The sequence below is a fragment of the Gorilla gorilla genome, chromosome 8, assembly GCF_029281585.2.
Source record: "Gorilla gorilla gorilla isolate KB3781 chromosome 8, NHGRI_mGorGor1-v2.1_pri, whole genome shotgun sequence".
NCBI classification, from domain to species: domain Eukaryota; kingdom Metazoa; phylum Chordata; class Mammalia; order Primates; family Hominidae; genus Gorilla; species Gorilla gorilla.
Window position 1 is genome coordinate 66,112,965 of NC_073232.2, and position 27,495 is coordinate 66,140,459.

At 50.0% G+C, this 27,495-nt stretch overlaps 1 protein-coding gene and 1 pseudogene across 10 annotated transcripts in view; one reads left to right on the plus strand and one right to left on the minus strand.

The window, feature by feature from the left end:
- Nucleotides 1-217: 217 nt before the first annotated feature.
- Nucleotides 218-1,747, minus strand: LOC101133207 (mitogen-activated protein kinase 6-like; annotated as a pseudogene).
- A 9,532-nt stretch (nt 1,748-11,279) lies between these two features.
- The window catches only part of OGDHL (oxoglutarate dehydrogenase L), a 28,085-nt gene continuing 11,869 nt past the window's right edge, over nt 11,280-27,495 (plus strand). Inside the window, exons 1-10 of one of the 10 annotated variants that reach the window (XM_055353920.2) lie at nt 11,293-11,326; nt 15,093-15,297; nt 16,739-16,909; nt 20,951-21,053; nt 21,443-21,558; nt 21,710-21,864; nt 22,709-22,855; nt 23,878-23,968; nt 26,483-26,662; nt 26,813-26,941. In XM_055353920.2, the coding sequence (XP_055209895.1) occupies nt 15,094-15,297; nt 16,739-16,909; nt 20,951-21,053; nt 21,443-21,558; nt 21,710-21,864; nt 22,709-22,855; nt 23,878-23,968; nt 26,483-26,662; nt 26,813-26,941 (1,296 nt within the window). In that variant the 5' untranslated portion in view covers nt 11,293-11,326; nt 15,093. Of the gene's footprint in view, nt 15,298-16,738; nt 16,910-16,937; nt 17,221-20,950; nt 21,054-21,442; nt 21,559-21,709; nt 21,865-22,708; nt 22,856-23,877; nt 23,969-26,482; nt 26,663-26,812; nt 26,942-27,495 lie in introns of those variants that run through there. The other 9 variants (XM_031015331.3, XM_031015332.3, XM_055353922.2 and 6 more) reach the window with 9 other exon arrangements.

The following is a 27,495-nucleotide window of genomic DNA, read 5'->3' on the forward strand; positions in this document are numbered from 1 at the left end:
TGTTCTTTACCTGTCTTAGTGCATTTCTTTTCTCCTGCATTGCATTATTTTGCTCTAGTCTTTATTTTTGTGAGCAAATGACATGCCAGTTAAAATAAAAACTATCTCACATGTAGAAAAAGAAAGTCTGGATTTTAAAAGCCAAGAACTAATAAAATCCTTACTAAATGACACCATCTGATTCAAGTAAAAAATGACTTAAACACTAGTAATAAAAAAAGACAAAACACATTTCATGAAGAATACAAAGATAAATGTCTGCTGAGTGTTTTAGTTCAGAAGTTTCAGACTGCTACTGTATGTTTGATGAGGAATTTGAGAGGAAGATTTCATAGCAGAAGGTGTTAATGTGGCCTGTGTTGACTTAAGTGGTGACCCAACTGGACTGTGAAACTGCGGGATGCCTATGGACTCGAGCTGCTTTTTGTCAGGCCTCGGAGCCCAAGCTAAGCCATCATATCTTCTGTGATCAGCATGTATACATCCAGATGGCCTGAAGTAACTGAAGAATCACAAAAGAAGTGAAAATGGCCTGTTCCTGCCTTAACTGATGACATTACCTTGTGAAATTCCTTCTCCTAGCTCATCCTGGCTCAAAAGCTCCCACACTGAGCACCTTGTGACCCCCACCCCTGCCAGCCAGAGAACAACCCCCTTTGACTGTAGTTTTCCTTTACCTACCCAAAACCTATAAAACAGACCCACCCCATCTCCCTTCACTGACTCTCTTTTCGGACTCAGCCCGCCTGCGCCCAGGTGAGATAAACAGCCTTGTTGCTCACACAAAGCCTGTTTGGTGGTCTCTTCACACGGACGCGACTGAAACTTGTTAAAGAGGAACTCCCCACTGTTGTTCAGAAACCTTTCCTCATTTCCTCTCTCCCCAAGCTCTTCTTCCTCTACTGGCTCAGTTTCTAGCATTTCAGTATCTTCTTTCCTGCTAAAGAACTTGTCCAAGTAATGAGTGTAAGTGTTTTCTTTCTCAACTTGTTCATCCTTCCTTACCTCACAAAACTGATTGATGAGAAAACAGTCCTCCCCACCACTCACACACTGGCTGTCCCAAGAAGATTGGTACAAGGCTTCTAACTGAGCCAGATTTGCCATTCCTTTCTCCTGTTTTTCTTGGCTTACTGACTTTGATATCAAACTTTTCAATTCTAGTTGGGACACTGAGCTATTCAAGTCATTTAATTTATCAACAACATCAGTAGGCTCATGTTGGGAACTAAGTTGAATAGTTCCTGCAATAAAGGAATCAAAATCAAATCCATGATTCTTTTCCCTTTCTTTTCCAGCCAGTTGCTGTGATGCTTCCTTTAGTGCAATCTGGCTTTAACCAATCCATTCCTTTCACATTTTGATTTGCCTTATCAGATTTTTCTTTGCTTGTTCTTTCCAATTGGAAAGATCTATAATAAGCTTGGGTTCATAGTAATGGTTCACTCTCTCTCCAAACTAAGTTATCTAAATATGATGATGACCTTGTTTTGCAGTTACAAGTATGGCTACACTCCAGATCGCAATATTTGTTTTCATGATGATCTGGGTACTGCCAGCAAGGCTCAGTAGAGTAATTGGTATCAAAAGCACGATCCTCCAGATATTTTTCCCGATCTCCATCCAAATATTTTCAGGGGTCAACCTGTACTTCTTCTTCATCAGTGGCATCAGACAGAGCTCTTGGATCAAGCTGAACTTCATCAATATCAAAGTTGTTATGTATAGGCCAATCATTGCCGATCATATTGCCTTTTCCTTTTGAATTGTTGAACTTGTGTAAACAAGGAAGAAAACTGGCATCCAAAGGAAAGATCTTTCAAAAAGAGAGAAAAAAAAATAATTATGCTTCCACAGCAAGATGGTTTCTTGATGTTCATTGCATACGCCAAACAGGCCTGTTGAGTTTCCCTTAGATTTAAAGCTCAAAAAGCTCTACTCATATTGAGAATTAAAAAGATTGCAGTACTCATAGTTCAAGAAAGGGGCAGCAACTCTGCAGACACTTAAAGAAAACACTCAAGAAACTCAAACGGAATGAAATGATATACTATGCACTCAGATTACTGTGCTAAACGATTTAACATTTAACAAAAATGTGAATAAATATGCACACAACAGGCTTCTATGAACATTCTCCTCACAGTGCATATACATTCAGTGTTGGACTGGTCCTGAGCAGCATCATTCTAAGGTGCTGTTAAGCACTCTTTCCGTTTTGCTTCTTTTCTTCCTTTGTTGCTATATATTTCAACAGGAAGCCCTGGCGGCTGTTGGTTAACAGAAGGTGTCTTTTGTTAGTGATCAGGTGGCTCCAGCTCACCACAATCACAATCAAAGCTACCGTCCATCTTACTCTGATACAATGGGACTTCTCCAACTCATCGAGAGAGTGCAGGGCCTGCAGACAGCCCCCAGCTCAGGTCTCCGGCTGTGCTGACCGCAGTGGCGTCTCTGAGGCTCTCGCTTTGCCGCAGTAGCTGCCATGTAACCATGACCCATGAGAGAGTGCTTCTGAGATAATCTTAAGTGAAAAGGGACTCTGCAAATTGTGAAGACAGTATAACCACAACTTTGGTAAAAGTTTGAATACCATGTAAGGGAAGAAAAATTGGAAGGAAAACACTAAATGATAAACTTAACTAAGGTGGTTGAGTTTAAACAGGAAAATATGAATATTCTTTCCTTTTACAATTTTTTTGTGCTTTTTAGTGTTTTTATAATGAGCATGTATTGACTTTGCAATTGAAAAGAAAATCTGGACTCTAAAAAACACTCAATTAATGGGCCAGGTGCAGTGGCTCACACCTGTAATCCCAGCACTTTGGGAGGTGGATCGCTTGAGCTCAGGAGTTTGAGACCAGCCTGGGCAACATGGTGAAACCCTGTCTCTACAAAGCACACAGAAATTAGCCAGGCATGGTGGCACGTGCCTGTCCTACCAGTTACTTGGGAGGCTGAGGTGAGAGCATCACTTTAACCCAGGAGGTGGAAGTTGCAGTGAGCGGTGATCATGCCACTGCACTCCAGCCTGGGTGACAGAGCGAGACCCTGTCTCAACAACAACAAAAAAGACAACAAAAAGACACTCGGTTAAGAGACCTTACCTTCTGTCTGATTTGTTAACCATGTCAGTGTTCTTTCTTTTGTTTTATTCTTTGGTCTCTCTGTCTTCTCTGCCTATTCAGAGCTGAGGGTGCTCCCTGCACCTGCCAGAAGTCATCTGTACTCTGAAACTACTGTGAAGGCAGGGACTGCTTATGTCTCTCTACAGCAAGATCAGGTTAGTTCTCCGAGGGTAGTGAGGAAACAATTCTCTTGGCCTCAAATAAATATTAAGGCCCAACTCTGCATAAGGTGAGGCCTCCTAAGAGGTGGTAACTGTGCCCCACAGAGTCAGGGGACCTGGAGCACACCTTCAGGGGCCATAAGACATCCTTGACTCTTCTTCCCTTACTACCCAAAGCCAAGCTGTCCCAGCCCCACTGACCCTGCCTCTGTAATGCTCTGCACGGGTCCCTCCTCCCCATGCCTCACTGGTGAAACCTCCCTTCACTGGGGTGCTTATGGGAGCTCACCAGTTCTCCACCAGCCTCCAGAATGACTTTTCTTTTCCTTCCTTCCTCCCTTCATTTCCTTTTTTTTCTTTTCTCCTTTTTCTCTTTTTCCTCCCTCCTTCCTCTCTTTTTCCTCCCTTCCTCCCTCCCTCTCTCCCCTTCTTCCTTTCTTTCTCCCTTTTTCTCTCTTTCTTTCTTTCTTTCCTAGGCCGCAATGCAGTGGCGAGATCTCGGCTCACTGCAACCTCCGCTTCGCGGATTCAAACAATTGTCCTGCCAGCCTCCAGAGTAGCTGGGATTACAGGCGCTCGCCACCATGCCTGGCTTTTTTTTTTTTTTTTTTTTTTTTTTTTTTTTTTTTTTGAGGCGGTGTCTCACTCTGTCGTCCAGGCTGGAGTGCAGTGGCATGATCTCAGCTCATTGCAACCTCCGCCTTCCAGGTTCAAGCAATTCTCCTGCCTCAGCCTCCTGAGTAGCTGGGATTATGGGAGCGCGCCACCACGCCCGGCTAATTTTTTAATTTTAGTAGAGACAGGGTTTCACCATATTGGCCAGGCTAGTTTCAAATTCTTGACCTCAAGTCATCCGCCCCCCTCAGCCTCTCAGCATGCTGGGATTACAGGTGTGACCACTGCGCCTGGTCAGAATGACTTTTCTACAAAATCTGACTGCGTCTCCTGCTGAAACCCTGAAGAGGCCCTACAGCGGTTTGAGGACTGAAACGTCAGGTAGAACGTTTGAGACCCTTAGCTGGGCCTGGCTATCTCCAAGCCCTGCCCTGGAGCACCTGATGCTGGCCACAGAGAACCCCTTTCCCTCCACCCAGTATCGCCAGACACCCCAGACCCTTGCTCGCCCTCCAGGCCTTGGTCCACAACACTCCCCTCACTCCATTATCCTTTCCCTCTCGCCCAGGAAGGCCTCCCTGACGCATCTGCCTCAGGAGAGCACGCGCAGGGGTCTCCCTGCTTCAGGGGCCGCTGGCATCTTTCCGGGCCTTCCCGGGAGAGATTCCTGCGGTGGGCGCGGGCCTGGCCCACAGGCTCAGCGTCAAGAATCGTCCTCGTCCGCCGCACCTCGCACCTTCCCCAGCGGGGCGCGGCCGCGGCAGGAGGTTGAGGAGCGGAGCCCAGGACTGCCGCGCGGATCCGGCCTCCTGGAGGAGCGCGGACCGGGAGGCCCCGCGCGTCGGATCTCCGGCCAAGGTGGCCGCCCCTAGCCGGCGGGCAGCCCAGGCCCCTCCACACCCGCCCTCCCAGCCCCTCCCCGCCGCCCCAGGACACGACCCCGCGTCCCCTCGCGCGGCTTCTGTCTGCGCTCGGACAGACACCGCCGGGAAAACTTATTCAGCGCCCAGGAATTCCCGCCCAGCCGAGGGCCTCCCAGCGCAGGGTTTCAGAGACCGATGTCGGCTGCTCCCAGCTCCCAGTTCAGCGCGCAGGCGGCGGCGTGAGCTCGCCCTGGGTCGAGAGGTGGTGCACCCGGGGTGCCTGGCCACGCGGAGTCGAAACCCGGAGTGGCGACGAAGGAGACGCAGACAGAGGTGTCCTGAGAGCCGGGCTAGGCAGGCGCGGGCTCCCCGCCCCTTGGGGACTCCGCAGGAGGGCACAATCCGGCCAGGCCTGCTCAGAGAGGGGCTTCCCGCCGGGGCCCTGAGGGCTGGGGCGAGGGCCGGAGCGTGCAGCCGCCTGTGAGGGGACGGGCAGGGATGCGTGGCCCTCAGCCCGAGAGCAAGCGATGGCCTGGATGCTGTTTCCTGAAGTCCAAAATCTTGGCTGTGCTCTCCTTGGGGGTTCGCTCCGAGAGGTGGGAGGCCTCAGTTGCTGCAGGGGAGGCGGCAGCAGAGGTTTAAGGGGCTGAATTTGCCTCTGAATCCTGCCGCCTCCAAACGGAAACTCGAGTCCCTGCTGTCTCCATGTCCTGTCCCACCTGGACTGGGGCTGGTGGAAAGGCCGGCTGCAATGGAGCTGGAGGACAGGAGCAGATGGTTGCCCTAGGGGCTCCATCTTTCAGGGAGGAAAACCATGGGTATTCTGGAGGTTGCGGCCCAAAGGCCAAGGCTGGGAGCAGAAGAGGCCTGTGGGAGGCAGTGGTGGAAGCGCAGAGCTTGTCAGAGGGCAGCCTTGTGGAGAAGCTGACCAGCCGGGCCTAGGATCAACATCTGCTGTATCACAGGCTTATCAGAGGAGGCGCCTTCTGCACTTCGGGGCACCCACAGAAGATTTTTAGTATGATGCAGGTCTTGGATCAACTTGATATTCTTAAGGTGGTAAAATTCCCCTTTCAAAGGTTTCTTTGTCAGATAATGAAATGTTCTAAAATTGCACAGTCGGTTGCACAACTCTATGGATATGCTTAAAAAAGAATTGAATGATATATTTTATACGGGTGAATTGTATGGTGTGTGAATTATATCTCCATAAAGCTGAACCCAGTAACAGACCCGCACAAATGTGCTCAACTGATTTTTTGACAAAAGTGCAAAAGCAATTCAATGGGGGAAGAACAGCCTTTCAACAAATGGTACTGGGGCAATGGACCGTCCATAGGTTAAAAAAAAGAATTTCAGCCTAAATCTCACATTTTATACAAAAATTAAATTTATAAATTAAATTTATAAATTAAATTTATAAATTTATAAATTAAATTTATAAAAAATTAAATTTTTTATACAAAAATTAAACCAAAATGCAAAATGTAAAACAATAAAACTTCTAGAAAAATAGGAGAAAATCTTCAGGATCTAGGGTGAGGTGAAAAAAAATCTCAGACTAAACACCAAAAACATGAGCCATAAAATGAAAAAATGATATACTGGATTTCATCAGAATTACAAATTTTTGCTCAATGCACAACCCTACTAAGAGGATGAACAGACAAGCTACAGGCCGAGAGAAAATATTTGCAAATCATGTATCTGACAAAGTCTAGCATCTAGACTATGCAAAGAGCTCTCAAACTCAACAGTAAGAAAAAAAAAGAGCGATCCAATTAGAAAAGGTCTAAAGGACATAAAGAGACATTTCTCCAAAGAGGATATACAGATTACAAACACACACATGAAAAGATGCTCATTAGCCATCAGGGAAATGCAAATTAAAACCGCAATAAGATATCATGACATACCTATCAGGATGGGTAACACACAGCACCAAATGCTGGTGAGGATGCAGAGAAACTGTATCACCTACACATTGTTGATGGGACTGTGAAGTGGCACATCTACTCTATAAAAGAGCAGAAGGTTTATAAAAAATGAAACATGCAACTACCATATGACCCAGCAATTGCACTCCAAGGCATTTACCCCAGAGAAATGAAGACTTATGTTCACACAAAAATCTGAACGTAAATGTCCATAGCAGGTTTATTTGTAATAGCCAAAATCTGAGCACAATCCAGATGCCCTTTATGAGTGAATGGTTAAACAAACTGTGGTACATCCATACCATGGAATACTACTCAGCAATAAAAAGAGACAAATGACTGATTCACACAACAACCTGCATGAATCTCCGAAGAACTATACTGAATGAAAAAAAGCTAATCCTAAAAGGCTACCTACCCTATAATGCCACTTACATATAACATTATTGAATGCAAAATTATAGAGATGGAGAACTGATTAATGGTTTGGAGGGGTTAAGGAGGAGGTGATGTGGGAGGGAAATAGGTGTGGCTATAGAAGGGCATTTTGAGGGATCCTTGTGGTGATAGAAATGTTTTATATAGTAGTTTGTCCTTATCCTGGGGAGATACGTTCCAAGGCCCCCATGGATGCCCAAATCCTCACATAGTATCAAACCCTATATATACCCTGTTTTTTCCTATACATACCTATGATAATTTTTTTTCTTTTTCTTTTTTTTTTTCTTTTTTTGAGATGGAGTCTCACTCTGTTGCCCAGGCTGAAATGCAGTGACACTCTTTCAGCTCACTGCAACCTCCACCTCCTGGGTTCAAGTGATTCTCCTGCCTCAGCCTCCTGAGTAACTGGGATTGTAGGCACCCACCACCACACCCGGCTAATTTTTTGTATATTTAGTAGAGATGGGGTTTCACTATGTTGGCCAGGCTGGTCTCAAACTCCTGACCTAAGGTGATCCACTTGCTTTGGCCTCCCAAAGTGCTGGGATTACAGGTGTGAGCCACCATGCCTGGCCCATACCTATGATAAAGTTTAATTTATAAATTAGGCATAGTAAGAGATTAACAACAATAAGTAAGACTATAAAAGAAAAATTATAATAATATACTGTAATCAAAGCTATGAAAATGTGGCCAAAGCATCTATAAACAAAGTTAAGACAAGTGACAGACTGGGAGAAATGTTGCAACATTTACAACCTACAAAATATTCTTATTCAGAATATGTACAGAGTTTATGTGAATTCAAGCAAAATATAAACAACCTGATAGAAGAATGAGCAAAGTCTATCAATAGGAAATTTGTAGAAAAAGAATACAAAATAAGAAACATATAAAAAGAAACATATAAAAACATATAAAAAGATTTTCAGGCCGGGTGCAGTGGTTCATGCCTATAATCCCAGCACTTTGGGAGGCCAAGGCGGGCAGATCACTTGAGGTCAGGAGTTCAAGACCAGCCTAGTCAACATGATGAAACCCTGTCTTTACTAAAAATACAAAAATTAGCTGGGCATGGTGGTGTGTGCCTATAGTCCCAGCTACTTGGAAAGCTGAGGCAGGAGAATAGCTTGAATCCAGGAGGCAGAGTTTGCAGTGAGCCAAGATCACGCCATTGCATTCCAGCCTAGGTGACAGAGCGAGACTCCACCTCAAAAAAAGAGAGATTTTCAAACTCGCTTATCAGTTTTATGCTAACTAAAACAAAATGTGATTTTTCACCTATCAGACTGGCATAAATGAAAGAAAACTGATAATAAATCTTGGCAAGGATGTAAGGGAGTGGGAACTCAAAAACACTAATGAGGAAGTATTCAGTGGAATGGTCTTACTAGGTATTTATTATACATATTAAACTCCAAAGAATATATATCTTTTGACCCATTGTTAAACTTAATTTAGAAATCAGGCTGGGCATGGTGGCTCACTCCCATAATCCCAGCACTTGGGAGGCCAAGGTGGGGGATGATGAGGTCAGGAGTTCAAGACCAGCCTGGCCAACATGATGAAACTCCATCTCTACTAAAAATAAAAAAATTAGCCAGGCATGGTGGTGGGAGCCTATAATCCCAGCTACTCAGGAGGCTGAGGCAGAAGAATTGCTTGAACCTGGGAGGTGGAGGTTGCAGTGAGCTGAGATCCAGCCACTGCACTCTAGCCTTGGTAACAGAGCAAGACTCCATCTTGAGGAAAAAAAAAAAAAAAGAAAAAAGAAAGAAAGAAAGAAAGAAAGAGAAATCAATGTTACCATAGTAGTTTTGCATGTACTAAAGGGAATATATAGGAGGACTCTTTTCTCCTTTTTTTTCTGTAAATGTCAAAAGAAATGGAAATGTTCATTCAATGGGAGAGAAGTGACATACAGTCACCATACATCCCTATAATGAATACAACATACCCATGAAAAAGAATGAGGTGGTCCTACACATACTGAGTTTAAATAAAAATCTTCAAGAAAAGGGAAAAAAAGAAACAAGTCATGGAACTATATTCTAGTGTGATCCATTTCATGTTTTTATGTATATGTTTGTAGAAGCATATGGATATAAATACATAAACAATTTTGTAAAAATGTTTGCCAAACTGGCCAGTAGTTACCTCTGGAAGGAAAAAAAAGAGGTGAGGTTGGGGCAGGTGGAAGGGGGCTTTTCACATTTTGTTCTGTATCCTTCTGTATCATTTAAGTTCTGTACAACTAGAATAAATAAAAACTTCCATGTTCTGACACACACACATACACACACACACACATGCCACAGGCATGGGAAAAAAAGAAAGGTGTCTGTTTCTGAAGATCTCTGCAAAGCCTACAGCCACTGCCACTAATCCTCTCAGGCTTCTGAGAATGGCAGCCACCCTCATGGGAGCGTTGATTGCCCCAAATGTTTGCTTTAATCAATGCAATTAGCAGAACACCAATTAGGCTGGAAGGCTGAAAGGCTCTGAAGGCTTTTGATTTGCAAGAGCCTCATTCCTGCCTGCTGCTCTGTGTCAGGCTTTCCATCTTTCTTAATCGGTGACTCTGACTTGTAAACTTTTCCACTATTACCCCAAACTGCATCTTCTCCTTTTCCCTAGCTCACTGAGAAGTTCCACTGTGCCCAAGTCACTAAAGCCAGACACCTGTGAGTTATCTATGTCTCCACCCTCATATCTGGTCAACCACTAAACCCCATGGAGCTGATCCCCGTAAGTCTCTCAAATCTGGCCACCTTACTCCGTCTTTACTGCAAGTACATTACTGCCTCTCACCCGGAATTTGAATTTTGAAAAACAGAAGAGCCTTGAAGAGACAGTTCCTCTATGGCTCAGCCCTGCTTCCTGAAGTAAATTTTCAGCTTTCCTCTGATTCTGTGAGTTGCCTTATATACAACCTTCATATCAACTCGTTTTTGGCTGAAGCTAGCCAGGTCATTTTTGGTGCTTGTGTCCGAAGAATTCCCAATGAACCCTGCCCTTCTGCACCAGATAAAATCTTACTCATCCTTCAGGATCCAAGTCAAGTGTCCATTTACTCACTCAGTCATTCATTCAACAAATATTCACTGAAAAATACCATGATAGTGCTGTGTTAAGTGCTGAAGATTCTTGACCACATGAATCCCTAACTGTCTCCAAGTAAAGAACTTTTGGGAGACTTCAGGTGCAGAAGTTAGTTGTATTCCTTTCTTCGTGGCACTCTGTCAGCAGTGATCTGGGTAATTGATTAATTACCTCATATCCACATTCCCCATCCTCCTCCCTCGACAAGCAACCATATTAATTGGTTTGATATGATATGTATTTGAATATATTCTTGTGAAGTGCATACTGTAGTTTTGAGATTAAAATTCAAGAGTGTAAGTGTAGAAGCGGAGAAGCCAGTTAGGAGGCTGCTGCAATAATCCAGGAGAGATTTGATGGCAACTTGAACCACAGGTATGTTACGTTCCTATACAAGAAATCCCTGCATTTAAATGAGAACAAAACCCAACAGAAAGCTGAAAAAAATACAACAGAAAACCCCAAACTAACAAACAACGGGAGACGCAAATGGTTGATAACGAGAGAAATGCAGATTAAAACAATAACAGGACATTGCATCTGCTATTCTGATAATAATTAGAAAGTTGATCTCTATCCCAGAGAAAGTTCCACGCAGGATCCTAAGGGAATGTGTATGAAGAAGTTCATTGCAGCCTTGTTTGTGGCCACGGGGTGGTGAGGACAGCCTGGGTCACCATCAGTGGGAGGATGAATGGGTAAAATGTGTATCAGATTTGGGGTAAGCACTTTTCACGCATTATCTCATCTTTTTTTCAAAACATCCCTAAGATAGTGGAACTTTTCATAGCATTCCCATTTTACAGACGACAAAACAAAACCTATCCTCTCCTACACACAAAGGCTGCTTGTCGTCTGGTACATTCGTCCTAGTTTTAGGACGAGCACACGGGGTTCAGGGCCTCAGCCCCGTTCTGCGGTCTCAGAGAGGAGTCCCCCCTTCGGCCGTGGGCGACCTCGGGCCTGGGCCGCCAGCACCGTGGACAGCGCCAGGAGCGGGGCGGGGCATCCATGGAGACGTCACGACGCGCGGAGTCTCAGGGGCGCGCGCCCGTGGGCGGCTGCGTCACGTGACCCAGGTAATTGGCACGGCGCGCGCGCACCCCTTCCGCGCAGACCCCTGACCTGCAGCCTCCGGACCTTGCTGCAGCGCGGACCACGCCCGCCCGCCCGCCCGGTGAGCGCGGCGGCCCGCCCCCTCCCGGTCCCTGCGCCGCTGCTTCTCCTGCCGTCCTGGGGACCGGCCCCACAGCTCCTCTCTCCCGGGTCCTGGGGCGCCGCTGCCCGCAGCCCTGAGTCTGGCCCCCGCCGGGGGGAGAGGGAGGAGGAACAGACCGTGACCTTGGCTCTGACCTTGGCTGGCCGTGGCCTCCCCCGGCACCCCCAGCCCATCGCGCGCGTACCACCCGGCTAGTCCAGGGTCCTGCGCAGAGGAGCGGGTGCTTGCGGTGGGTTTCTCCAGCCCGAGGACTTCAGACTGCCCCGCGCCTTCCGTGGCCAGGGGAGGGCCCGGAGCTGCGAGAGCTGTGCGGGGGATGGGGAGGGTTAGCGCTGTGCACCTGGCGGGACCCATAGGCAGCTTCAGACTACCAAGGAGCCTAATAGACGGTTTTAACCGCGGTCTCCGATTACAGATGAGAAAACTGAGGCCTGAGAGAGGGCGGCATGGCCTGAGGTCGCTGCTTGCATGGGAAGCGCTTCTTCCGCCCCCAGGGAGATGTGGGAGGGGGACGGGGTAATCCCGAGGCCACAGCAGGCTGCAGTACGCATTCGCCGAACTGGAGAGACCCTTTGACGCCCCTCGGCCACCTGGCTCAAGCAGGCCCTAGCAGCCCCTCTCCAGTGTCTTGGAACAGGCCCCATCTAAATAGAATTGCGGTTTGTTGCTGAGCAAAAGCTCATCCGCTTCTCAGAAAGTGGGGTCAGAGTAGACCTGCTGCTGAGAGAATCCAGGCTCTGCTGCTGCCCAGCTTGGAGGGCCCTCTGGGGAGAACCCTTTCTGGCCTCTGTTTACTGATCTCTGCAATGGGTGCATTAGGGAGTAGTCCTCACTAGGGCACCCCAGACAGGGTTGTGTATGTGGGAGTCTTAGTGGCCATGGTGTCGGCAGTTTTCTGGGGTTGGGTTGAGGTTCTGAGGTTGGGTTGGGGATGCTGTGTGACCTTGTCCTCAGAGAAGAGACCCCCAAGAGATACCCAGGGCAACTCTGCTGGAGTCTGGACTGGGCAGGGGGTTGCACAGGGCACCTGACTCTCACTCCTTGTTGCTGTCCTTGACTGTATGGGCAGGAACTAGTAGGGCTGGCTTGGGCTCTGGCTCTAGATACTGAGCCCTCATGCCCTGCTGGGATGCAGGTGGGGGTGGGTGGCAGGCTGCCCTCCTGCCAGGCTGGGTCAAGGTCACAGCAGTGCCCAGTGGCCAACCCAGACTGTTTAGTGTTTATAAAACAGTGTTCCTGCACCGGGCCATTCTGGACACAGCCAGACTTTGTCCCTATCTGGCCCAAACTGCCCCATTCCCCTGTGGGGGTGGGAGTGGGGCTGGCAGAGGGAGCAGCTCTGGCTCAGCTGATGGGAACTGCATCGCTAAGAGAAATCTGGCTTACATATTGACTGCAGTGATCAGGGCACAGTCGCTGAAACCCCACACAGCCCTGTCACTCACCAGCTTAGCCAGCTTAGCCTCTTGCACCTCAGTTTCTCTGTTTATAAAGTGGAACTGATATGAGTGCCCACCCCATGGGATGTTGGGAGGATTAAATGAGCACAGTATCTGTCCTAGAATCAGTGCTCCTGACGGTGCCTATTATGTTTATTCCCATGACGATGGTCTTGATATCTAGTTTCCTTTGCCATAGACTGGGGATGATAAAGCGTCCTGGGTTGTGGATTCTTTTTGATGCTCTAGAAGATTCTCCCTGATGCTTCAGGAGCTCCTGGGCTCAGTGGCCAGCTGGGCTGGCACGACCTTCTCTTTGCCCAGGCCTCTAGGATGGTCAGAGGTGGAACAGGAGTTGGGACCCTGGCTGCCTGACCCCAGAGCTCATGCCTGGCACTTGGAGAGGTGCTGCTCCCAGAGGAGCCGGCCCCAAGTGCCCCGCACTCTAGGGCTTGGCATCACTGGCTCGTGGGCTGGGCCACATGACCCGAAGCCTCAGGGGCTGAGCATTGGGGAGGGAAACTTGGGAGCACTCAGAGGCTCCCAAGCTCACCTCCCTCCTCCCTGCAGTGGAATATTTTTTGTTTTGAAAATTTTCTCTGTTCAGGCTTGCTGCTGGTTGCCCCAGGAGCCTGTCCTCCATCCATTGAGGTGACATCACCCCTTTCCTCTGGCTCATGTGAGTTAGAAGGAGGGCTGTGCCCTGCCCTCTGGTGGGGCCTGACCTTTTGTGGAAAGTCCAGCCAGTGAGTTTTCTGGTGACATGGTTGAGCTGATGGCAGGGGTGAGGCAGAAGGGTGCAACAGGTGTTGGCTGAGCACACCTGACCAGGAGCATTGGCTCAGGGCCCGGCCTGGGCAGTACTTGGAAGCCAGTTATACCCCAGAATGCACATTTTCTGGGGCCTGAGCTGTCCAGGGGTAGGGGACTCCTCCCGCCTGGGTGACCCCTTGTGAGGTGGTCCTTGCACCCAGCTTACAAGCTGGGCGGTCTGGGCAGGAGGGCATTAGCTGGCATTCATGGGGAGCTGCTCTATGTCCAGGCAGTGGCTGTGCTGGAGCAGAGGAAGGGGTTCTGCTCACAGTTGTGGGTGGGGAACAGAGGTCCCACTTCACACATCATGTGTAGGATGAGTTGGCAGGGGTATGGGGTGATCTGGGACCTCAGTGGGCCCTATCAACCCCTAACCTGCCTGGATAGGGATATCTGGGGGGTTCTCCAGGATTGGCAGAGGCTCTTAGAACTCTTACCCTCTGCGGAATAGAGAAAGCCCCCATCACTGAAAGCCCAAGATTTAGATATTTTCCCTGGGAAGGCACAGGTGACAGAGTGAGGTGAGATGAGCTGCAGGGCCTGGTTCCCCCTGGTCTGGGTGGGCTTCCAGTCTGTACCTGCCTGGGCTGTTAGCTGTCTTGAGTGGCGCTGGGCTGGGCCTGGGGCTGCCTTCCATTCTACTCTTCCTGCCCCTCCAGACCTTAGCCCTTCCTGCAATGAAATGGGGCTATTGTTGGGCCTAGTGTCACCAGCCCTCTGGCTGGGCCTGGGAGAGAGGGCACTCTGGCCCAGGATTGCAGTCACAGGGAGTCACTGGTCACTTTTGGTCGCAATGACTAGAGCCACAGCCCTCCTGAGATAGTGTGCCTCTATCACCCCCGACACCTGTGCTCACTGGATGCTTTTGCCCCTGCTTTTCCCTGACCATGCACGACACACCTGACCCCTGGAGGACTGCCTGCCCTGGTTCTAGGGTGGTGGGCCTGAGACCCACTCCTTCTTGGTGGTACTCCCTGCACCTGCCCTGTGGCTCTCCGAGTGGGCTCCAGGACCTAGGTGGGTGCTCCCTGAGGCAGGGCCTGGGGAGTTCATGTCTCTGCACAGGCTTTGGGGACTATCAGGGAAGGAGTGTGGTCTGGGATGAGTGTGGCACAGCAGGGCTGGGGCTCAGGGCTGTTTGATATCTATTGATAGAGTTTACTGAGCTGGGGGCTTCCACCAGACAGTAAGCCCAGGGGGCTGGGAGAGTGTCACATTCCCAGTCTCATCACTGCCTAGCCCAGCACCATCTGCCCAGTGGGCACCATCTGCCCAGTGGGAATGACAAGTGCTGATGAGCGGACAGTGGCTTGGTAGAGCCTCTTCCTGTCTTGGTCCTGCCATTTATGCCTCTCCTTCATTGCCTGCGTCCAGAATGAGTCAGCTGAGGCTGCTGCCGTCCCGTCTTGGGGTACAGGCTGCGAGGCTCCTGGCTGCACATGACGTCCCGGTGTTTGGCTGGCGCAGCAGGTCCTCCGGGCCACCGGCCACCTTCCCAAGCAGCAAAGGTGGAGGCGGCTCCAGTTACATGGAGGAGATGTACTTCGCCTGGTTGGAAAACCCCCAGAGTGTCCACAAGGTCAGCACCCCCACCCTACCCTGGGCCACCGCAAGGGAGGGAAGCCCTCGGGGGCTGGGCTGTGGCAGGGCAGTGGGGAGAAGCAGCTTGCCTGCTGTGTGATCCTGGGCAGGTTTCTTTGCCTCTCAGGTCCTCAGTCATCAAAGCCTGTTGCTTTCCCGTTGCTGTATCAGCCAGTGGGTGGTGGTTTTGATTGAGAGGCCCTGGCCATGTCCTGCTCAGCCACACCTAAGCCCTGCCGTGCCCCTTTGTCGTGCTCTGCTGCCTCCATATGCTCCCTTGTATGTAATTAGGGACATACGTGTTTGTGTATGTATTGATCTGATAAAATAAACACTTGCTGATAGTAAAGAAAAAAATTAAATTAGATGGGAGGGTGAAAAGTGAAGTTGTTCTCTGACCCCTTCACCTGCAGTGGAAAGCAGTGCAGTCACATGATCCAAAGGCAGAAGGTATAAGAAGTTACACAGTCAGAAAGCTCCCTCCTAATCTATCCTCATCTGCTCAGTTCCCACTGTCCTCCAACTTAGTGTCCTCTATATCCTTTCCAAGACTTGCATTAGGTAAACTTACTGCAAATGTAACTCTGGATTTGTCTCCCTTTACGCAAAAGTAACCTGTAACACATACTATTTTGCGCCCTGCTGTTTTCGCTTGGTGATGTATCTCCAAGATCTTTCCATATCAGTACATGAAGAGCCTCACTATTCACTCTGTCCAGCTGTGTAGTATTCCATTGCATTTATGTGCCACCCCTATTCCTGCTGATGGACATCTGATTCATTTCTAGTCTCTGACTGTGGCGAACAGTGCTGCAGTGCATCATCTTACACCTTCATCATCTTGCACCTGCAGAGCCATCTGTAGGGTAAATTCCCCAAAGTGGAATAGTTGGGTCCAGGAGTGGCTGTGTATAATTTTGATGGGTATTGCCAAGTTGCTTTCCATGGGGATTGTACCAACTGAGTCTCCCACCAGTGCCGTATGGGAGTGCACGGAGGAAAGCACTTTTACATTGTTCTTCTGGAAAACACATGCAAATGCCTGTGTGTGTTCACATCTGCTTTTTGCTTCTACACAGAGAGTAGCAGCCATACATCCTCTTCTGCTTCATTCACTTTAAAACGTATCTTGGCAATATTCCATATCCACAATACTGAAAGCACCTTTTTAAAAGACTGTATAATCTTCCAGATTCTAAATGTAAAATCGTTATTTAGCCAGTTTTCTATGGATAGCCATGTAGGTTGTTTTCACATTGTCAATTTTTGTAAACAGTTCTGCAGGGAACATCGTTGTATGTACATCTAGGCACCCTGGGAAGGCCCTGAGAGCTGTGGTCCTCAAGGAAGACCTAACACTCCCTGGGGCCCCAGCCTGGGCTACCTCTGACTCTTCCCAGGCCCTGACCTGGCTGCGTTCTTGTTTCTGCCCTGCCTAGTCCTGGGACAGCTTCTTCAGGGAAGCCAGCGAGGAAGCCTTTTCTGGCTCTACTCAGCCACGGCCCCCTTCTGTTGTCCATGAGAGCAGGTCTGCAGTCTCAAGTCGGACCAAGACCAGCAAATTGGTGGAGGACCACCTGGCTGTGCAGTCCCTGATCCGGGCCTACCAGGTGAGGGGCAGCTGAGGCACAGCCTGGGAGGCTGCACTGGCTCCTGGGGTGTGGCCAGGCACTGAAGGGAAGGGGTCTCAGCTCCAACATCATCTCCCCAGAGAGCCCTTCTCCTTGTCCTCTACTGAGCAGCACCTACTCCTCTAGCCAGTCTTTGCCACATCACCATTCAGAGCACTTACCACCTGCTTGAATTTTTTTTTGTGCATACTGACTTGTGTCCTTGTGGTCTGTCCCTTGCACACACCATGCCCCGAGTACGTGGAGGAGCACTTAGTAAGGGATCAATTCCAAAGCCTGTTGAATGAGGGGTGAGTAGATTAACCCTTGTTAATTCTGTTTTCTCCTCTAGAATGGGCATCCTGGGAGAACAGGGACTGATACAGCAGGTGCCTAATTCATGTTTATGGAATGAATGGTTCAGTAAACAATTCTCCCCCACCAGTTGCTCCTCCTGGAGACTTAGGCTCTCCCATGCTGGGCCTCTGCTCTGTCAGAGACCCAGTGATGGTCTGTGTTTTTGGTCTTGACCAGACAGGACTAATTGGAGGACTGCTGCAGTGTTCAGGCCATAACAAGCGTAATCATTTGGAATATCTCTGGGAACTGCTGGCAGGAGGTATTCCGTCAGGGAAATGTGAGGCAGCAGCAAGCCACAGCAAGGCTAGGGTACAGGGGGGCATTAGCAAATGGAAATGATGCTTTGCCTCTGAATGAGCTGCCCAATCTGTGGGATGGAACAGAGTTCCCTGTATACCACCCACCTGGGGATGGAAGAGGGAAGGTGAGCAGGGTTGGGTTCCCTTCTGGCCTGAGGACCCATCAATTGTGGGCCACCTAGGAGCAAACAGCAGCTATCGTGTATTGTGTTTTTCCTGGCTGGCTGAAAGAAGCAGACAGTGATCTAACCCTTGACTTCAAAAATGAAGAACAAGGATGTAAAACTGTATATTAAATACAGGGAAACGTTCAGGGTGCTGCCCGAGGGCCTTATCTTCTAAGCACAGATCTCAGCCCTTCAGTAGCTCTTTGTTCTTTGATTAACCAAGACGAGGCATTAGAGAGTTTTCCTGGCAGGGTGGCTTCTGGATTCAGGTGTGTTACTCTCTTGTGCCTGGTGTGGATGAGCTCCCACCAGGAGGGCTGCAGCCCCTTACAGGCGAGTAGCAGGCACAGCTGTGGTTAGAATCACCTGCACACTGTGCTGAAAAAAAAAAACTACTGTATTATTATAAGCATTTTCAAACATATAAAAGGCAGAAGGATAGTACAGTGAGCCCACCACCCATCAATCATGGCCAGCCTTGTTTCATCAATTTCCCCCTTAGCCCCCGCTCACTGCTGATTATCTTGAGGCAGATCCCAGATATAGCATTTCATTCATTGAACATTTCTTTGTGTGTGTCTAGAGAAAAGGGCTTTTTAAAAAATGTGCCATGATACCATTATCACATCTAAACATAATAATGCCTAATATCAAATATGCAGTTGACATTTGTGTTTGCCTTTTGTCCTGTGCTTTCTTTTTTTCTTTTTTTCTTTTTAGATGGAGTTTTACTCTGTCACCCAGACTGGAGTGCAGTGATGCAATCTCGACTCACTGTAACCTCTGCCCCACGTGGTCAAGTGATTCTCCTGGCTCAGCCTCCTGAGTAGCTGGGATTACAGGTGCTTGCCACCACGCCTGGCTGATTTTTGTGTTTTCGGTGGAGACGGGGTTTCACCATGTTGGCCAGGCTGGTCTTGAATTCCTGACCTCAAGTGATCTGCCCGCCTTGGCCTCCCAAAGTGCTGGGATTACAGCGTGAACCATTGCACCCAGCCTGTGCTTTCTTTTGACTGCTTCTTTGAAGCAGGATCCAGCTAAATCCACAGGTTGCAATAGGCTAAAGTGGCTCTTACATCTCTTGTACTTTGCAGGTTCCCTCTGTTTCTTTTTATGATGTGGAAAAACCAGGTGGTTTGTCCTGCAGGGTTTTTCCAAGTCTGGATTTTGCTGATGGCTTCCTCATGATGTCATTTCATCTGTCCCATTGTCCCATGTAATTTCTGTACTTTGACAATTAGATCTAGAGGCTCGATCCCATAGACATTTGATTTTTTTTTTTTCAAAATCAGCTTCCTGGTGGTGATGGTGATGGCACTTGAGCAGTTAGCAGCTGTGGATAGTGATTTCCTAGATCCATTAACTCACTAGGGGTTGCAAAAATGGTGATATGCCAATTCTGTTTTCCCTTCTTTATTAACTGAAGTCCCACTATCAGGAGAAACTTCCATTTGTTAACTCTGTTTATCCTGAGATGCAGATTGTGTAGGAAAGACAGGATCACTGCTTTATTTTTTTCTTTTATTCAGTGATTTTCAAAATTATGAGGTGATTCCCTAGCACACTCCAAAAGTGACTAATGAAAGTTTATCTTCTTTTTTTTTGATTCATATGAATGCATGAATATAAACATATTTGATGAGTTTCAATCTGCTGTAGGTATACTGTCCTTATAGTTGCTCAAAACTTGTCCTTATTCCCAGCACTCGTGGTGTTTGAACACTGCCTTGATGTTGGTATAACAAGATGCTCCAAGCTCAGCTTGTACATTTCTGCCTATTCCAGAACCGTCCAGGTCTCTGGCTGTTTCCTGCTATTGGTTTGATCATTACTTCTGGGCCCTTTCAGGAATCAGAGCCAGGAAAGGGTTTATACTGATGCTTCTAACGTGCTACAGATGTGGGATTTGGGGTTTGTCCTTGACCCTGTCAATCTTATGGCAACATTGCCTTTAGAGATGTCAAAAATAGAGGTTCTCAAAGATGCCAGTACAATGGCGTGTTTGATTTCCCAGAGCTCACATGCAACAATCTTAGAATAACAGTTCTTTCTTTTTTTTTTTTTTTTGAGATGGAGTTTCTCCTTGTAGCCCAGGCTAGAGCGCAGTGGTGCAACCTCAGCTCACTGCAGCCTCCACTTCCCAGATTCAAGCGATTCTCCTGCCTCATCCTCCCAAGTAGCTGGGATTACAGGCATGTGCCGCCACGCCCAGCTAATTTTGTATATTTAGTAGAGATGGGGTTTCACCGTGTTGGTCAGGCTGGTCTTGAACTCTTGACCTCAGGTGATCCACCCATCTTAGCCTCCCAAAGTGCTAGGATTACAGGTGTGAGCCACTGTGCCCAGCCAGCGTAACAATTCTAACACTATTACGACTGACTGGTAATAAAAAAGACTTTATGAATTTTTTTCTGTTTGTCTTTAGGGAATGTTCCATTAGTCAATTGGAATGGTTTCTCTCTGTATTTATGCCACTAAGTGGACATATTTTTTCATTTGATTCATTTCACTTTCAATTTTTAAGACTTAATTTTGTTTTATAAGAATGTAAAATATTTACAAGGTTTGAAAGTCAAATCTTCAAAGTAAGAAAAGTTCTTAAAAATCTGGCTCCTAGCCCTGCCTCTCTATCCTATTTTGTCCCCTCCCCTAGGTGATAATTTTTCTTATGTTATGGTTTTTTTAATTTTATGATTTGCCCTTCTAATGCATATATTTATTTGTGTCTACTTTTTATTAGATAATGTGTAGTTCACCATACACACTTTGCTAGAATTTGCTTTTTTGCTTAACAATATTTTTTGGAGACTACCTTGTAGTATCAGATGGGGATTTTTCTTCTTCCTTTTAATGGCTCTGGAGTGCTCCGCTGTGTGGATCGCCCATATCCATGTGCCAGTCTCCTGCTGATAGACAGTGGGGAAGTTTCTAGAATTGCACTATTACTAGTAGCACCGCAGTGAACACCTTTGTGCATAGGTCTTTTTCCTGTTTTTGCCCGTGCATGTTGTACTTCTAAACCAGGTTGAGCTCCTGCCATCTTACTGGCTGTGGCTGGGGTCTCGCAGGCAGCACTGAAGTAGCTGCGGGGCAGAGACATGGGGAAGCTTAACATTCGGAAATGGGAAGAGAGGGGCTGGGGCCCAGAGCCTTACCCTGGAGGAGGTCTGTCCAGCTGGGTCCCAGCCCCACCCTGCTCTTTTCCCTCCTCCCAGATCCGGGGTCACCATGTGGCCCAGCTGGACCCCCTGGGCATTCTGGATGCGGACCTGGACTCCTTTGTGCCCTCAGACTTGATCACAACCATTGATAAACTGGGTAAGAGCCTTCCTCAGGACGGCCATGGCAGTGCTGTGTGGGTGGCCCAGTAAGGGGCCCACGGGCACTAGGGACAGCCTGATCTTTGGGAGTCCATGGAGCCCGGGGAGCAGCCCACAGGGCCTCCTTTCTACCTTGCCTGTGTACTGCCTGTTGTTCCTGAGAAGGACGCCTGCCACTTTCCCTAGCTTGTGCCCCATGTGTTCAAGCCTGAGAGGCTTGTCCACCCTGCCTCCCTGGGCTCACTCTCACTTCTGGTCCCCAGGTTGGACCCAGAGGGAGGGCACTGGGGAGACTGGGAGGTCTGGTGAGACTGCGGGGCTCCACCTGGGCCTGACCTCCCTCCCTCCACTCTGCTGCCCGGGGCTCGGCCACGCCTCCTTCTCCAGCCTTCTATGACCTGCAGGAGGCTGACCTTGATAAGGAGTTCCAGCTGCCGACAACCACCTTCATTGGGGGCTCTGAAAACACCCTCTCTCTGCGGGAGATCATTCGGCGCCTGGAGGTGAGCACAGGCGGGTGTGTGGGGTGCAGCTGAAGCAGCTCTTTGGAGCTTGCCAGAGGACGGGAAGGCACTGTCTTTTTTGTTCTAGACAGCAGGGATGTCAGCCGTCCCTCTTCCCCGCTCCTCATGGGGTCCCAATGTGTCTCCCCAGAACACCTACTGCCAGCACATTGGCCTGGAGTTCATGTTCATCAACGATGTGGAGCAGTGCCAGTGGATCCGGCAGAAGTTTGAGACCCCTGGTGTGATGCAGTTCTCCAGCGAGGAGAAGCGGACCCTGCTGGCCCGGCTAGTGCGCTCCATGAGGTTGGCACCACCTGGAGGGCCAAGTGGCTGGAGGTCCTGCTCCAGGGCTCTATGAGACGTCCCACACCCTGCCTAAGAGAGCAGGAGGGTGCCACAGGAAGGCAGGACTGGATCAGCCTCACCACTGGCTGCAGGGAGGAGAGTTGGGACCAGGTGTTTAGGCAGTTTGGCCAAGAGCTGGCCCAAGGCAGAGCAGGTCAGGTGGGCAGGGATGAGGCTCTAGGAGAACAAGAGAGCGGGGACACTGAGCAAGGCCAGAAGTGGCGGGAAGTGGCTGTGGGAACGTTTGGGCAGAAAATTATCCCTGGTGTGGAGTGAGTGTGGCCACACCACCTGTCTGTTCACTGGACTTTTCTGAAGCTGGGTCCCCCAGGGCTGCAGGGGCTAGGGGAGCACCTGACTCAGCTGCTGGATGCAAAGTGGATTCCTGTGAGCAGCGAGGTGCGGGCTGGAGTTTGGATCTGGCTGGGTGGAGATCTTTGGGACTTGGCAAAGAGAGCCCTTGGAGTGTGGCAGGAGGGTAGTGGGCTAGGAGTGGGTGGGCAGTGGCCTGTTGGAGGAGCTTGGCTATGAGGAAGAGAGAGGGCGGCAGCTGGGAAGGGGTGTAGGCAGAGGCGTTTGGTTCAGCTGGGAAGATGCCTAGCCTCCCCTAACCCTGTGTTCCTTTGCTGGGTGGGACAGGTGTATCCATGGTGGGCCCTGGACCATGTAGGTGGAAGGAGGATTTGTGACTTCCTCTGTCCTCAGCATTCAGCTCTGAGCACTCATGAACAGCCCCTGTGAGCCCCAGTCCCCTCCCTTTCCGTCCCTTTCCCTTTCCTCTTCCCATCCTCTCCCCAAGCAGGTTTGAAGACTTCCTGGCCCGGAAATGGTCCTCAGAGAAGCGGTTTGGCCTGGAGGGCTGTGAAGTGATGATTCCTGCCCTCAAGACCATCATCGACAAATCCAGCGAGATGGGGATTGAGAATGTCATCTTGGGGATGCCACACAGGTGGGTCCCCCTCCCTGCCATGCCTTGCGCATTCTCCTCCAGCCCAGGGGACAGAGGTGGGAGAGATGAGATGGAAATCAGAGCGGAGGTGTTGGTGGGACCTGGGGGTAGAGGTGGGTTTCCTGGAAAGTTCTGAGTCCTGGGCCTGGCCTGCTCATCACAGAAATTGCCGGGTACTTGGCCAGAGTCACCTGGGGCCGGGTGCTAACCAGGTTATCAGGCACCCTCTCTCCCTGGCCATGTTGCTGCTGTCCCTAGCAAGGGTGAGATTTCAGAAAGGGGTACACTATACTTCTTGAGGTTCCTGTGGACAAGGAGAGGTGGAGGGGTTTCTTCCAGGGAAGGGAGGGCAGGGCCTGGGCAGTTGTTCCCGGGTTGTGTCCCCCACAGGGAGGTCTGTGGAGGTGAGCCGAGGGTCTCTGACCTGGCTGAAAGCTGACTGCATGTTCCCTTGACCTTGATGAAGATCTGGGAGGCTTGCTCAGCAGTGGGGCGTTACCTCTGAGCTGGAGCCTGTGGGGAAGCAGGAGGGGGAATGCATCCTGGGGGACGGAGACGTCTGTGGCCAGGGGTCCTGCTGAGTGGGCATATGCAGATGTGCAGAGTGGCCTGTGGGAAGGGCCCTGGGCTTTTCCCGTGACCAGAGAGCTGCCTGTGGTTGGACTAGCCCAGGGCCACATCAGCATGAGGGCATCCAAATGCATGGTGCAGGGGTCCCCATCCATGGCTGGCCTGCCAGGACTTTGGGGTTTGTCTGTCATGGGGGGCCTGGGAATGCCCAGTGTCTGGTCAGAGAGTTAGGCAGAGCTGGCCCAGTGGCCTGAGGCAGCAAGGAAGCATGGGGCTTTAGGCCTCGGGCCATTACAGCAGCAGGAGAGGATGGTGCCTGGTGATTGGGTGGCCTGAGGAGGGCTCTGGGCACGAAGGGGCTGTATTAGGCCAGGCCAGGCCTCCATAGTGGGGGAGGGAACCCTGAGGCCTGCGGGCTTTGCCAGGTGAGAGCCCGGCCCCTCTGGCTCCAGGGGAAGGCTGAACGTGCTGGCCAACGTGATCCGCAAGGACCTGGAGCAGATCTTCTGCCAGTTTGACCCCAAGCTGGAGGCGGCGGACGAGGTGGGTGCCATGCCCAGGTCCCGGCACCCTTGGAGAGCTGGGTGTTTGGGAGGTGGACTGTGGAGGGGCTGAGCCGGGAGCTTCCGGGCTGAGATAAACCTTAAGATGGATGCATTGGAGAAGCCTGCAGGAGAGAGGCTGTGTGTTTGCCTGAGGACCCTAAGGCTTTTTGGAGCAAGGGCTGCAGTCTCTGGTAGCTGGGAGGGCCCTCAGATAATCTGGGTCAACCTCTCTGTTTTGAGCTAGGGAAACTGAAGCCCAGAGATGCAAAGGCTTGCTGGAAGTTGCTCAGTTCTGCTCATGTGGCTGTGCCTCCATGTCCAAAGTCCTGTCCACCAGCCAGGAATGACTCCCTTGCTCATTTGTTTGCCCAGCAGAGCCTTGGGAGGTGAGGATGGTTTTCCGTACCCATCGACCTGCTGAGGAAATGTTGTGCCTGCTCCCACCCCCTCCCTGGGAGGCCTTGGTCAGGCCTTCAGCCCATACTGCCTAGCCTCTTTCTTTCCTTTTCTTTTTGAGATGGGGTTTTGCTCTTGTTGCCCAGGCTGGAGTGCAATGGCATGATCTTGGCTCACTGCAACCTCTGCCTCCTGGGTTCAAGCGATTCTCCTGCCTCAACTTTCCAAGTAGCTGGGATTACAGGCATGCGCCACCACACCCGGCTAATTTTTGTATTTTTAGTAGAGATGGGGTTTTGCCATGTTGGTCAGGCTGGTCTTGAACTCCTGGCCTCAGGTGATCTGCCTGCCTCGGCCTCCCAAAGTGCTGGGATTACAGGCATGGAGCCACCGCTTCCGGCCACTGCCTAGCCTCTTTCAAAGTCCTGCCCATCTTCCCTTTCGGTGGCTCTCTGGGTCCTCTGGGCAATGAGCCTGTCACTCCCTCCTCTCTGTCCCTTTGCCCTCAGGACTATCTCTCCTGCTGTCTCCAGCCTGCTGCCGTGTGTGTGTGTGTGTGTGTGTGTGTGTGTGTGTGTGTGGACCCATACCTACTGGCTCCTATCCCAGGTCTTTCTGACATCCTGTTCCTTTTGTTCTAGCACCTTCAGCCTTCTAAGCCTCACTTTGCTCTTCCGTAAAACAGGGATAAAAGCGCATGCCCGAGAATGGTTGCAATGAGTCAAAGATGACCTGTGTGTATAGTGGAAAACTTGGCCAAAGGATGTTTAAAATGAAATTACTATTTTTTTCAACTGAAAAAGAAATTTGATCATTGTGAAAACAACAAAACAGAACAAAGCTTATACAATGAGAATATGTTCCTCAGTGAGACTCCATTCTTGTGGCCAATTTTGTTTGTGTGCTTCTGTTGTGTTTAGGTGTGTACTTCTAGAAACATTTCATGCTGATACAAACAAACCTCTTTGTCCAGTGCAACCTTATTTCTAAGAGGCCATGGGCATAGCCGTGACACCGGGTGGCACCTTGCTGTTTTCACTTAACAAGTTGTCATTGTTTCCTGCCTGCACACATGGGCTACTCCAGGCTTCTTACAGCTAAAGCATCCCTTGTGCTGGACATTGGGTTGTTCTAATGAGGGTCCTTGCACATGTGTGAGCGAGTTTATCTGTTAGATGGTGTCCGAGCAGTGCAGCGGCTGGAGCTACGGGGGTGGGACTGAACGACCCTCCCAGGAGCTGGCAGATGTCAGCGAGCCCATCCACAGTGTGTGATGGTGCCAGAGCCCCCACCCCACTTCCTCCCACACGCTCTCGAATCCTTTCATCTTTGCCGATATAATAGGTTCAAAAGAGGATTTTGTTGTAATGCATTTCGTTGTTATGAATTCAGTTGCTTATCTTTTCACATGCTTTTGAGCCATTCATATTTTTCTGTAAATTCCTGCTTGTGGTTTTTGCTCATTTTCCTATGGAGTTTTTGGGCTTTATCTTCCTGATTTGTAAAAGCGTTTTGTACATTGAGGGAATTTGCCCTTTGCCTGCATTTGTTTATGAATATTTTTCTCAGCTTGATTTGTTTCCCCTATCGCTGGGCGTGGGTTTGCTCCCCCATGGCAAATTTGTTAGAATTTAGGTGTCTTTTGTGTTTTCTCTGGTGTTAGGATATCGTGTAGAATGCTGTAAGTCTTCCTTGCTTCAGGGTCATAAAATGTTGTGTGTCCCTCATTGCTACCATTGGTGTGAGGAGTCAGGGGATTCAGCTTCAGTGTTTGCTGGTGGCCTGGCCGAGGGTCTCCACGCTGATGCCTAGGCACTGCCCTTCTCTCCCTGCCTTCCCTGCCGCTGGATGGCCTTCCCCACTCTTGTGCTCTCCTGCTCCATGGTCAGTGTACAGAGAGGCTCTGAGCCAAGGCCTGGGGTCCCTGCCTTCCTCCCTCAGGCCAGTGAGGAGGGGCAGTGTGATGAGGAGAGAGGGGTCAGAGACAGCTTGGCCCTCTGAGGCAGTGGGATCGGGGGAATGTGCCAGCCTGACTGTGGGCTGCAGTGCCTGCCTGTGTATCTGCCTGTCTGATGTGGGAGGGGAGGATCCATCATGTTCCCATCTCCACCTTCAGGGCTCCGGGGATGTCAAGTACCACCTGGGCATGTACCATGAGAGGATCAACCGCGTCACCAACCGGAACATCACTCTGTCGCTGGTTGCCAACCCCTCCCACCTGGAGGCAGTGGACCCTGTGGTGCAGGGGAAGACAAAGGCAGAGCAGTTCTACCGTGGAGACGCCCAGGGCAAGAAGGTGAGCTCACCTGGGGGAACCCAGAGGACCTGGGCCCTTCAGGGTGGGCCCAGAGGGCTGGGCTGGACCCTGGGTCTCCACAGTACAGGTGCCGGCTGGGCTACATGGGTTGGGGCACGCAGCCCCTCCTGGCTCACACCTGCCCTGCAGGTCATGTCCATCCTGGTTCATGGGGACGCTGCCTTTGCTGGCCAGGGCGTGGTATATGAGACCTTCCACCTGAGCGACCTGCCCTCCTACACGACCAATGGTACCGTGCACGTCGTTGTCAACAACCAGGTGAGCATGTAGGCTCCACGCTGGGCCTCACAGCGTCAGCATCCCTGGAAATCCAGGCAGTAGCTTGGGGGGAAAGTGAGATGCTCCTGGCTCTGAGCCCACTGCTGTGCTGCTTACCAGGCAGGACCCTGCTCTTTCCAGCCTTGGTGTCCTGGTCTGTGAAATTGGAAGACACAATAGGGAGGGATAAGTAGGGCTGGAAGGACCAAAGGAGCACCTGTGTAGCGAGTGCCTCATGGAGGCTGGCCGTGTGCAGCCCCACATGGGCAATCTTAGACACAGGGACCTTGGTGCCCTTTCTCTAAGGCAGCTGAGCTTCTAACAGCTCATATGGAGTCTAGAAAGCCCTGTGTTCACTGCCTTGTTTGCATTAAGTCACGTCATCGTCCTTGAACATCCTGTGAGGTGGGAATTTAAGTGACCCCTTTTTATAGATGAGGAAACAGGCTGTGGGTATGTAAGCACCTTGCCCCAGGTTGCAGTTAGCCGTTGTTAGGACTGGATTTTCCAGGCCTATGTTCCTCACTACCAGTGTGTCAAAGTGACCGGCGAAA